The sequence below is a fragment of the Aulonocara stuartgranti genome (assembly GCF_965226115.1).
Source record: "Aulonocara stuartgranti genome assembly, chromosome: 14".
Taxonomy (NCBI): Eukaryota; Metazoa; Chordata; class Actinopteri; order Cichliformes; family Cichlidae; genus Aulonocara; species Aulonocara stuartgranti.
The window spans coordinates 13,052,186-13,065,273 of NC_138950.1; the positions used below are offsets into that span (position 1 = coordinate 13,052,186).

At 40.4% G+C, this 13,088-nt stretch overlaps 1 protein-coding gene across 2 annotated transcripts; it reads left to right on the forward strand.

Annotated features, from left to right (window-relative positions):
- The first annotated feature begins 1,106 nt into the window (after positions 1 to 1,106).
- On the forward strand, positions 1,107 to 13,079 carry dixdc1a (DIX domain containing 1a). Of its 2 annotated transcripts, none has more exons than XM_082503402.1 (16): positions 1,107 to 1,497; positions 1,611 to 1,789; positions 5,352 to 5,509; positions 5,607 to 5,752; positions 9,191 to 9,280; positions 9,533 to 9,586; positions 9,687 to 9,737; positions 10,002 to 10,106; positions 10,228 to 10,281; positions 10,378 to 10,467; positions 11,111 to 11,188; positions 11,304 to 11,465; positions 11,598 to 11,664; positions 11,853 to 11,961; positions 12,139 to 12,247; positions 12,507 to 13,079. In XM_082503402.1, exons 2-16 carry the CDS (start codon positions 1,767 to 1,769, stop codon positions 12,588 to 12,590), a joined length of 1,380 nt encoding a protein of 459 aa, XP_082359528.1. In that variant the 5' UTR covers positions 1,107 to 1,497; positions 1,611 to 1,766; the 3' UTR covers positions 12,591 to 13,079. The 2 variants fall into 2 exon arrangements, with proteins under 2 accessions (XP_082359528.1, XP_082359527.1); XM_082503401.1 differs by having other exon boundaries at positions 1,109 to 1,497; positions 10,375 to 10,467.
- The last annotated feature ends 9 nt before the right edge of the window (positions 13,080 to 13,088 follow it).

A 13,088-nucleotide genomic window follows, 5' to 3' on the forward strand; every position in this document is an offset into this window, starting at 1 on the left:
TGAGCCTTAAGGTAAGAGGGCTGCCCTAAAGCCCAGTATCAGATAAATAGGGATTATTCTGAACTCTAAATTGTGCAAAGCTACTCTAGTAGAACAAAAATATGGAGCTGGAAAATGAGCAAAAGCTACTAAATTATTAAAAGGGTTTTTTCAAATATACACTAGAAAAAGATAACCGCACATGGCAGTCGTAATAAAGGGATACACGGAATGTGGGACTAATAACACTTTATATTTTTGAAATTACAAAAATATATTTTGTGTGTGATTCAAACATTTTTCACTTATTGTAGGTATCCCAACAAATTTAAATATTTTTGTCATTTTGATTTAGCACAAATAGCTGTCGGCATGACAGCTTGCTTTTGCCTCTGCTGTTTCTCTGCATAAATCTAATGCGGCATTTGTATGGTGGGTTACATACATATTCATGGCTCTACAGTAAAGTAGCTCATTGAAGCATGCATCGATGGTGCTCATAGGGAATTTAAGACGCTGTCATTTTGTTATGGGCAGAACTGCAAGCTGCCACGTTGAGACCTACTTCACGTTTTTTGGTTGCTTTTTTTTCCTTCCTGCTGATGACACTGCCAACACTTCTAACAACTTAATGACAGCGTAATCTGCCAAAAACGCCTTTCAAAGGAATACTTAACACTGGCTGTACATGTCAAAGAAATTCTTTTGTTTCTGCTGCCTGGTGTTCAAATTACGAAGCTGACACTTTTTTAAAAATTTGAGTTTAATCTGATGCCTCTGACGTTGTAGCGCATTAGCATTGAAATGCTTTTCAGTACATACAAGACACAGAAGTGAGAAGAGCTGGTTTTCCAGGCTGATGCGTCCACTCTATAAATACCATTTTCTCCTTAAGTACCTCCCTATTTCCTCTGACTCTGTAAATATATAATTACCCTCTGGTAATGGCTTGGCCTGTATGGTATGTTGTTATACAAGCCTGTGGTTTTATCAACAAACAAAAGTCTGCTAATTTTCCTGTTTTTAAAAATCAGAATGTCATTTCTCATTTTAGCTGCAGGTATATGCAGTACATGGAGAGAAAAGGAGAACAACTCCCACCTCTTCCTCCTTGTGAAAGGAGAGAGCTGTAGGGAAAGCAGGGAGGAGGAATAAGGGAGAGGGGGAGGGTGAACACACCCAGACAGAGCCATGTCTGACATCCTCTCTCTCACCGAACGAAGGAAGGAGTGATACAAAGCCAGTTCGGCCAAGCAGAAGAGAAAAGAGGGGAAGGAGAGGGAGGGAGGGGACAGGAGAATGAATGCAAAAAGGGTGAAAAAGATGCACAAGAGCTGCATCAGTTCTTGTCCGTAAGGAACAAAAAACATTGTGTTCGTGAATGGGAGCTGGTGAGCTCCACCACAAGGCGAGTGCAATGAGAAACCAGGCAGATTTCAGTCACTGGTGCTGCTGAGCTCCAATCCTCTCTCTGTCTGTCTCTCCCTATCTCTCCCTGCCAGCAACGACTGAGCCTTGGTATGATTTAGGGGAAGGGTTTGGGGGCTTTTGATTAGGATTTTGAGCTTTATGTTTTAGGAATATGCTGTTGGAGAGGATTTAAACGTGCTGTTATTTCTGATTGAACACAGTGTGCGACGTGGAGACTCCTCTGCTTGCGGCTTTCAGGGCTGTTCCCCTCCCTGCTGCCTCTGGCTGTGTTTGGGCTATGGTCCTGACTGAGACGCAGGGCATCACCCAGATGTGGGGCGCGGACTGTATGGGAGGTTAAGCCTGTAAACACCAGCATGGGAGCCAAACAGATGAAATGGTAAGTGCTATTTTAATATGAACAGTACGGCAATTCAGGCTATTGCTATTGTTGACAATGCAGGGATGCATCAGTGGCAGATATATATATATATATGTATATGTAAGTCTACAATCACAACACTATAAAACAGATTTATCACTTCAACCGCATGTGAATCTCAGTCTTAGTCATGGAATTGCGTTTCATCCGAACAGCTTGATCTTGAAAGCCAAGCTGTGCAGGTTATTGTTCGGTGTTTACAGTGCAGTAGGTGTGGGTGTGTCCCTGTGTGTGTCTGTGTGAGCCGAGCTGCTATTGCCTAGCAACCTCTCTCTAACAGCTATTTCTGTGTATGCCGTGCCACGATTCAGATATAAGTTTAAATTGATTAGACTGATTTACATTATTCTTTACTTTAATCTGATAACTTTATCTTCTTTTTCACTTTGCACCATGTTTACAATGACCTGCTTTATTTAACTGGTCCTTTAAGGTCAGTGCTGAACACATCAGTCAAAAAGATTGATGATGACACAAACTGTCACTGATATGTTATAAAAGATGAATAAGCTGCACTTTACTGTTGTAGAAAAATGAGGTGAAAGTAGTTTGGATTATTTAATACACTGTCATCTATAATTTAGTAGTTCCCAAAACGGGTGTTTGGACTTGACCGCTGAACCACAGCATTTGAGGGTTTTTTAAAAGTGGTGAACGTGAAAAAAAGAAAGAAGATACAACAGCTTTTTTTCATCTGATAATTTTTGTGAAAGGTTTGGTTTTACAAGTTTTCTTTCTTTTAAAAAACTCAAAGAAACATATAGAGAAAATCTTTCTTTGATGGCTCGACTAAGTACTTGCACTGCCTAAAATCTATTAAAATGCTATCAACTAAATCTACTAATCCACGAAAGCTAATATGACAAGCAACAGTCGGATAAATATTGAGAAATAATAAGTTTTAGCAGTTTGTAGCAGCTATGAATACAAAGTAGCCAAAAAAAGTATAAATACTAAAGCAAAGTATCTAAAAATTGGAGTAAATGGAGGCCCACTCAGGCCACCACCACTGATCAAATTATGTTAATCTATTGCACAGAAGCTCATCTTTTGCAAATCCCAATGCTTAATCTTTGCTAAACCCATATGTTCCAAATCTATCGGATTGTACGTGTTCTCTTGTAGCGAGAGATCAGCAAAGAGCATTTACAATAAATGTGTTATTGAACTACTCTTAGAGACAATGATAGAGTGTTATTATCTGCAGTGACTAGATTAGTAGGAGGTGCTTCTTTGATCCCTTTTTGAAAAACACTTAAGGATAATTACAGCAGCTTCTGATAAGAGGCTTAGTTCATGTTTTTATGTGACCTACAGTAGTGCAGAGACTCTTTCCGGGAAGTTGGAAAGACGAAACTAATCATAACTTTCTCAGTATGGTTTGATATATAAAAAGAATAATACATTAAACCATGTTTAACCATTTTAGCATCCCAGTGGTGCTCTATTGAATTGAGATCCAACATTCCTCTAACCAATATATTTCCACCAGTCTGAACCATTTATACAAAGCGGGTTGGATCCATGCTTCCATGTTATTTATACCAAAGAGACCCTACCCATCTGAATGTCGGATGGGTAAGGAGAAATCTAGCAGAAGCAGAAATCGAGACTCATCAGACCATAAAACATTTTTTCAATCTTCTGTTGTCTAATTTTGGTAACCCTATGCAAAAAGCAGCCTCAGATTCCTGTTCTAACCTGAAAGAAGTGGCATTTAGTGTGGTGTTCTGCTTCAAGGTTTCACAAGTTGAGCATTCAAAGATGCTCTTCTGCATACTTTGGTTGTAACAGGAGTTACTGTTGCTTTCCTATCAGCTAAATTTCTGTGCTCGTTCTGTGTAAGTGCTTCTTATCTAACATTCTCACACATTTATACTCAGATGGATGCACTGTAGACCAATTTGGGGTTAGGACCTTGCCCAAGGATATTTGGCCTGCAGACTGGAGCATTAGTAGGCGACCTGCTCTACCTCCTGAGCTACAGACACCCCTATCAGCTTGAAACAGTCTGTCCATTCTCCTCTGACCTCTGGCAGAGGAGATGTCCAACAGGGCATTTTTGCCCAGAGAACTGCTGCTCACCTGATATTTGCACTTTTTTGGACCATTCTCTATAAACCCTAGAAATGTGTGGGAAAATCCCAGTTGATTGTCAGTTTCTGAGACAGTCAGACCAGCACATTTGGCACTAACAAACCACTTAAATCATCTTTTTTCTCACCTTCCTAATGCTCCTTATACAAGGCAGGACCTTGTATACATGCCTAATTTACTGAGCTGCTGCCATGTGGTTGGTTGATTATACATTTATATTATCAAGCAGCTGAACATGTATACCTAATAAAGCAGCTGTGGAATGTATGCCCTTATACATTTGGATTGTAACAACTCTGCTATTCACTGATTTCCAATCGAGCACAATCATCAAGACAAAATTTACATGTCTGGTGCATTTGTTCATGACTCTTTACCTGCAAGACATTTCTCTCAGCCCCATCATATGCAAATATTAGCATGCTAACTTGGATGCTGTAATGGTGAAATGCTTCACTAAGTCTGCTTAACATTAGATTCTTTGAGGTGTGTTTCTGATTCGATCAGTGGCTGATAAGCAGACGTTAACTATGATTAATCAAAGGAATATGTCCTTTAATCCTCAGAGTACTTTGCTGTGCTATTAGCTAGTGCTAACTATTACATAAGAAGAAAATCTTACCACCATACATATGAAGCAAATTCAGCAGGACATTCTTTGCTTTCTTTCCTTCATTCTCAGCTAGTTAGCCTGGGGAGCAGGGTGATGAGTAGTGATGCTTTTCTATGGCATGCTTGCACAGCGTTTAGATCTGTTCATGCAGTCGCAGGCTTGTCTTCACATGCAGACTCGGAGGGAAAAACACAGGGAAACTACCCTGTTAGGGACTGTGCATAATGCTATAGGTCACAGGTCATAGTAGCTGTATCCAATGTCCACAAACACAGGAGAGTGAAGATGACAGCTGGTCTGAACCTCAGGCTGCTGGAGATGCTCTCAAAAACACTATATTCATGAAACTGCAAGGAAACAAGCTGTTCAGAAACCATGCCAGCACTATGTTATGAAATTATGGCCGAAGGGGGAGCAAAATATGTAAAGAATTTCCTGTTAGAAAATGACAGGCTTGCAGGCATTCCTGCTCCTGCTGTGTATTTTTTGAATGAGTTGAAAATCTGTTCATTCAGTCTTTTCTTCTTTTTTTCCCCCTTTTGTAATAGTTCTGTTATCTACAAAATAATCTGTGAACCCGTGATGCAGACAATGCTGTTTGAAATATCATGCATCATGTTGGCATTATGAGTTCAAAAATGGATTTAGTTAAAATATCTATCCCAAACGGGATTAATTTACATTATTGTGCTCCTCTGGGAATTTTTAAAATTTCAAATCGCCATTTTATGTAGTTAGGTTTCTTTATTGCTGCTCATTTGGCAGCATACAAGCACATTCATTCCTGCCTGTGCCCACCATCTGTTTCAGTCTCAGCTCAGCCAGCCCAGCTCACTCCTCCAAAGAGGAGTATGTTATCACCCAGCTCACTGACACCCCTAAAGAAGAAACAGTCCATGATCACCCTGAGAACCAGGGGGAACCTCAGGATGACAAATCTGAGCTGACAGAGAAGAAATCTGTCACAGGTTGGTTGGCTGCACATCAACTCTTGTAGAGCCAGATATGATGCAGTGAAAAAAAAGGTGCCTTGCCTCATTTCCCCTGTCCCTCTGCCACTTTTAGAGGAGGTGGCTCTCTGTGGATTGTGTCCTTCCCTGGGGCACGATGGGCAGGAGGAAGAGAAGTCCTGGGAGGAGCAGCTGGATGCACACCAGGAGCAGCTGGAAAAGGAGATGCAAGAAGCGAGAAGGATGGTGTTCCGGTTACAGGTAATGCACTTCAAAACAAACTGCTGCTCTGGGCCAAGGGATATAAGCGACAGGGTCGCTGCCCTATTTGCAACAAATCCACAGAGTAAGGAGCAAGTAGTAAAAAAATAGATTCTGAGAAAGAAGGATGAAAGTTTGGTCAGGGCATGTAAATGTTTTCAGCTCAGTTTTTATCAGCAGGTAAACCCACCATACCTCTGTTTGCTGACTTTATTGTTTCTCTGTTTTGAGTCACTGAAACATTTTAAAAAGGAGGCTATTTATTATCTGTCCTTACAATAAAATCAGGGCACTGGGTTGTTAAATTAGAGCCATAGTGAAAAACAAAAATCACCATGTAGTTGGTCCTAATGCAACTAAACAGTCTGAAGAAACCTTAAAAATTGTTAGCATCCAGTGCTAGCTTAAAGTTTTTAAAAATGTTTGCATGTCTACAGCCGCTTTCTATGTAATCTTGTCTTATCAGATGCTCACAAGTAGTTAGATAATTAACTGACAAGCAGCTCCATGGTTAAGTGATGCCTGTTCTGTTGTTATTTTATGACAAACTGAGCAGAAAAAAGACTGGGAGTTGATTTAGAGCTTTTCACTGGAACTCTCAATGTGGGGTCCAAAAGATTAGCTAATAAAAGTGAAGGAGTCCATCATTAGGTTGTAAAACATGCAAAAACCAAATAAAACTATCAAAGAGATGACTAAATTCTAGCAGTGGCCAAACCAACAATCTGGTACATTCTTAAAATAAAAAGAAGGGATGCACATGGACTGCAGCACCAAACACTGAAGCAGCGGCTGAAGGTGGCTGCAGAAAGGGCCTGCAGGGCACCTCAAGGGATGAAACAAAGCACTTGGTGGTGTGCATGGGTTCTAAATTTCAGGGAGCCACTGACCGCAAACATTTTCTGTAATTTTTAAAATCAATGTGTATATTTAATACTATGTTAGTTTGTATAAAAATGGCTAACAAAAAAGGAATACTTTTGTTAAACACCATGCATTAAAGCTGAAAGTCTGCACTTTAATCACACCTTGGTTGTTTTCGAATCCAAAGCTAACTGTAGCTCAGTATGGGGTAGCTGGTTTGCTTTCACAAGGCACAGCAGATTGTGCATTTGAAATCGGGCTTCTGAAGGAGTTCAAAAGATCCAAACTCTTGTATTATTATGTGCACTGAAGAACTGAAGCAAGAATCTAATCTGAAAAGAAAACACTGTTATTTTCTGCAGCACATCAACATTATTTACTCACTAGATCCCCACAGATTCCTACTAAAGTATCGATGACAAAGGACTGCTAAAGAAAGGTCGTCATATCAACGTTTTATAATCTGCTTACACTCTGTTCATGAGGGAGTTCACATTGTAAACCAAGCGCAAGTAATGAAGACTGTATAACTGAAATCTCATCAGAGGATTGGAAATAAATACATGCCTCAATTTAGTTAATTATAGACATGTATTCTGGCATATTTAGTTAATTTGCAATTATACAGCACTTTCCAAGTTAAATTGCTAAATAAAATTGTACCAGAGTGTCACTAGCAGTCAGTAAGATTACAAGATTTTGGGAAGACTTAGAAATGACAAAAGAAATGACAAGATCCAAATGCTACATGCTAAAAATGGAAATATATTTTTAAATGAAGTAATTAAAAAGAAACCCAAACAGATAGACCAGATGTAACACACTAAGCATGATAAAGCCATCCACTAGAAAGAATAATATGTGTTTTGACAGATAAACAGACAAAGATGAAATTTTTTTTTACCTGATTTATACTTTGAGTCCATTCTGTTACTTCCGTTTATCCAATCGGGGTCGTAGAAGGGTCGGAGCCTATCCCAGTAGTCACAGGGTGAATAGCAGAGTGCACTGTGGATAAGTCACTGATCTATTATAATTTATATGAAATTATTAAAATTATGTTGCATGAAAAAATGTGAAAGGGGGCGCTTTTATAAGAAAATCATAAAATGAGACTTGTTAGGCTTATAATACATATAAAATATAAACTCACTTGCCACTTTATTAGGCATTAATACCTGGTAGTACTGGTTTTTAGATTCAGAACTGTCTTAATTCTTCATGGCACACATTCAACAAGGTGCTGGAAACATTCCTCAGAGATTTTGGTCCATATTGATGTGATACCATAACACAGTTGCTGCAGATTTGTCAATTGCACATACACAATTTAAATCTGGTCCACCGCATCACAAAGGTGCTTTATTGGAGTGAGATTTGGTGACTGTGGAGGTCATCTGAGTACAGTGAATACACTGTTATGTTCAAGAAACCAGTTTGGGATGATTTGAGCTCTGTGACGAGGCGCGTTATACAGCTGGGTGCAGCCATCAAAAATATCCCTCACACCAATACACCACCATCAGACATTGAGATCTTCTATTGTCTAATATTGGTGCTTCTGTGAATGATGAATTGATCTGCTTCAAGGTTCAACACACTGAGCATTTATAAATGCTCTTCTGCATACTTTTGTTGTAATACTAGCCTGACAGGCAACAACGACCATGCCACTTTCAAAGTCAATAAAAGGACCTTTCTCTTCCAATTCTGATGCTTGATTTGAATTTCAGAAGGTTGTGAAAAGCATTGAGTCTTTGCCATGTTACAACATACCTTCCATGTGCAAGATCCTTACAGTATAATGGGTCTTATTCAGACATCAATACATTCAATTCAATTCAATTTCATTTATATAGCGCCAAATCACAACAGCAGTCGCCTCAAGGAGCGTTACATTGTAAGATAAAGACCCTACAATAATACAAAGAAAACAGAGAAAACCCAGCATGAGATAACCCCCTATAAGCAAGCCCTTTGGCAACAGTGGAAAGCAAAAACTCCTTTTCAACTGGAAGAAACCTCTGTCAAAATCAGGCTCAGGGCGGGGCAGACTGCTGCAAGCGTTTGGGGGTGAGGTAAGGGAAACAGAACAAAGACACGGTGTGGAAGAGAGCCACAGATTATTAGAATAATTAAGAATAAAAATATGAAAGACAAAGCTAATCCTACAAAATTTGCTAATCTTTGCCAGCTTCATTAATTTGTGCAAATAAATAAGTTTGGCACATGGTATTTAATTGGTATGTTTGGGGTCATTTATAGTATTCAGCTACAAATATCGGTGCAGCGACAGCACGTCCACATACTGTTCATAAATTAAAAATAGATGTTTTGGTGACTTTTACAGTAATAGCCTTTATGTTTTCAGTTTTAGAGTCTCTATATTACATTACAGTCTGTATATTTACACAGACTTGTCAGTGTAATTTCAATTTGATTTGGTTCAGTTCACTGACTTTATTAGCAAAAACGGAGGCATTTACAACCACAGAAACCTGGTTTCTCTATCATGCGTCGCAACTATCATTGCTTGCAAGTTTTCTTCAGATTTGTATGTGTTTTGGTTTTTAGGCTCTGCTGCTCCATGGCTCCCTCCCTGAGGAAGACCAGGATGGATCCGTGAGCTTTGGAGATAACCGGGCTAACACCGAGCAGCAGCTGGTACAGTGCCCTCTCTCTGCTAACTTGAGAAAACAAACAACAGTTGCTCGCCACCGAGCTTGAAGTGTCCGTGTCAGCCCTTCTGTTCTGATGATGTTTGTAGCCATTACTCGTCTCACGAGTGGCCACTATAGAGCACAAATGAATCTCTCTGATCTGCCAGCGCACTGTCATGGAGGCCCAATGCCTCCTCATACGTTCTGACATTTTTCCATTCTCTAATTACCCCGCTCGTACCCTCTCCCTTTGAAGGTTCTCATCCGCAGTCGTCTGGACCAAAGCATGGAGGAAGCCCTTGATCTCAAGGTACAGTAAGTAAATGTAATTAGGTTTAACATAGATGAGCTGTCCTAGGGGCAGAGTCCTTTTCTCTAATGTTTTTGTTGTTCCTTTGTGTGGCTCTTAGAGGGAACTTCTGAGGCACAAACAGGAGACACGTCACATTCAGGCCATCAAGGTAAACCTCTTACTCTAGTTTTGGGATTTATATGTGAAGTAAAATGGATTAAAGGATTATATTTAACCTTTTTGACTATTGCGCCCTCCCAAACTGATGATTCTGTAAGTTTTATCACATACATTATACATTTATCATTTCTTTACAAAGATCAAAAGAAGTTTAGAGCTGGGTGGATCCTGTCGATGAGGCAGGTGGATGCAGTTCATCAGTATTCAGGTCTTTTCTGGACAATTCTTTGATCGCCCTCTTGCTTCTCATTAGGATGCTCTGCAGCAGCGCTTGGCAGTGCAGGAGGATGCTGTGCTGCAGCTAAAGCAGGAACTACTGAGGTGCAACATGGCCAAAGATCAGCTGGAGGGGGAAAATGTGAGACAAGTGATGATTTCCCTTTGACACGATGAAATATTCGACCTCTTTGACTCGTGGCTGCAGGTTTAAGTGAGAGAACTATAGCACTCATATATCACCTTGATATAACTGTTTGCAGGCAGAGCTCAAACGCAAGCTGAGTGAAAGGAACAAATTACTTAGCGAATATGAGGTATTGTCTTTTATTATATACACGTCAGTGCGTTCTTTTAGCCATAGAGATGCAAATAAAGCCTCGTGCCATCCATCTCTCTTGTCACAATAGCAGCAGCTCGGGAGGAAGGACAGAATACTGCAGCAGCAGCAGCAAAAGCTTGATGAAGCTCAGCACAAGGCACATGAAGTCAGCCTGGGACGGGTATGCAGCATGACAGGTTTCACATATACGTGCTAAATAACATATGTTTGAATGCAGGACTCATATATAACACCAACGTTTGTTTGTTTTTTTTATCGCGCATCGGTCTGTGATTACATTGTACTTGTCGCAAGATAGCCCATATATTTCTTCTTACGAGAAACATTACTCAATAAGACCAAAAACTATAAATATATTAAGGCACCATGATGCTTGAAGAAAACATTACATTTCCCACTACACCTCAGCGGTGTGGTCTTTATAAATTGTTACTCAGATCAGAGTAAATGGTGCATTTGTTGGAGACTATTTTCAGTGGCAGATTAATACATATTTCTTGCACCGGTGAGTATCCCTTGCAGCAGGATGCTGTATGTGAAATCGACTCAAAATAGATTCCTGTGCACGGTGTTCATCATGATAGGAAAAAAACATGTCACCCACTACGTTGTGATGTTTTTTTTATAGTTTTTGGACAAAAGTGAAGCTCTTATTTAGATGAATAAGCTTTCTGGCTGTTTTTTTAGCTACACAGGCCGTGTTTGCTCTTTGTATTGCAGTTTGAGCACATTTTGTAAATATTATCACACTTTTCATTCAGAACACTTTTCACCTTGGTCTATACTGTCTCTGTCTCTGATAGGCGTTCAGGAGCGAGGGCAGCGGGTACAGTAACTCAGTCGCTTCGACATCTCCTCCAGTGTTCCAGCACAGCGCACCAGTATGCACTCTTTAATTTTCTCATTAACCAATAATGTCTGTAAATGTCCACAGTTCAAAATGATTTCGAATTTTTTTCCAATTCTTTTTAAGTATCAGAGGACTGTTTTTCACAGGGTGAAGAGCTGCAGGTCGTCAGGGAAGCACTTCGCAGTTTGAGGGACAGTTTTTCCGGCCATGACCCCCAACATCACACCCTGGACACTCTGGAGCAGGGCGTGGCCACTCTCATGGACAGACTGCACTCTCTGGACACCCAGCGAAGACAGGACAGAGGGGTACACACTCTCGCTCTCACAACTCAAAGAGGAAATTTTAAAATGTAGTAGCTCGTCTGTCACTTGCCAAATGATGACTCAGCAACTGATAACATCCGACTGTTTGCTATGAGTAATTGGTTCTTCTTCTAGGAGGAATTCAAATCGCCAGGACGCAGAGCCAACTCGACAGACCGTGACTCCTGGCCGCCGAGCTCGAGTGAGACAAACAAAATGCTCGTTTTTGTTTAGGATTTGTCATCCCCCGCAACATCTCTACTGGCTGTTAAATCAAATTGTGCCATTCAATTACACTGTGCTGCAAAGAGAGGGCATGACTGAGTGTGAGGCTAGAACCCTTTCAGACTTTGGTTGTGGAAAAACAATGTTTGCTGGGTTTTTTTCCAGAAATGGCGCACTCACACAGCAGCCCAGGACTGGATACTGCCGTCTCCACTAAAGTGCTCTACTTCACAGATCGCTCGCTCACTCCATTTCTGATTAACATCCCAAAAAGGTGAGTATATAAACACTTTATGGTGGCTTGATACAGTGCTGTGTGTTGCTTCACTGGAGCGTTCTTTATTTTTTAAGCAAATTGTTAGTTGGGTTTTGGTTGACCATAGCCGCATATGGATGCCTGGGCTGGTTTATCCAAAGCATAACGTTTGTGTGGATATATGTGTGCTTCCAGGCTGGGAGAGGTGACACTGCGAGACTTCAAGGCAGCTGTAGACAGACAAGGCAGTTTCAGATACCACTTCAAGGCCCTTGACCCAGAGTTTGGCACAGTGAAAGAGGAGGTAGGCGTGGGAGTAAAATTACAGCCCCTTATTTCTCTTCACATTGGGCTTCAGCTGGCAAATATAAAACGGCAGTTATAGAGTAAGATATGCTAATAATAGCTGTGCCTACTGTGCACTTCAAAACACCATGGGGAGACTTATTTCCATCCCAAAGAATTGGATAACCTCAAGTATTCATTTTTACTTTCAATCCAAACCTTTTATAGTATAGATATGGGTCTCTCAGATATGTAAACACTGGATGCTGGCTTTTCAGGTGTTTCAGGATGGAGCCGTTGTCCCTGGCTGGGAGGGGAAGATTGTTGCGTGGGTTGAGGAGGATCACGGGGAGCGGAGATAGCGCCAAAAAACTAGAGATCGTCACTACAAACCTCAGCTGTTCCCACTGGACCAGGAAGCTACTGAAAATACTTCTGATGCCATAAGAAAGAATAGTGTTACGACACAAAACTGGGACCAATGGAGCTAACACCATTAAGGTACAAAACAAAACCATGTTTTAAAAGCGAATGTTTCATATGAAGAATCTAAACATTTGGATACAATGTTTTTTTCGTTTACGGACCGCATGTCGCACATTGTTTGCAGCTCATAAATAAGTTTGTGGGACTACCACGTAATGGTCAGTAAAGTCATACTTGAATAATAAAATAATGTTAGCTTTATATGAAAAAACAAGCTACGCTGTGCTTTAAAACGCTGTAATCAGTGCATAGTATGCAAACCTCAAAAAAAGAAAGTGTTTACTGACATTTTCCACGTGTTCCAGATTGCCAAACACTGATGTTGTTGTTCTGCATCAATTTTGATGTTTTAATAAACATAAATTATTGCATGG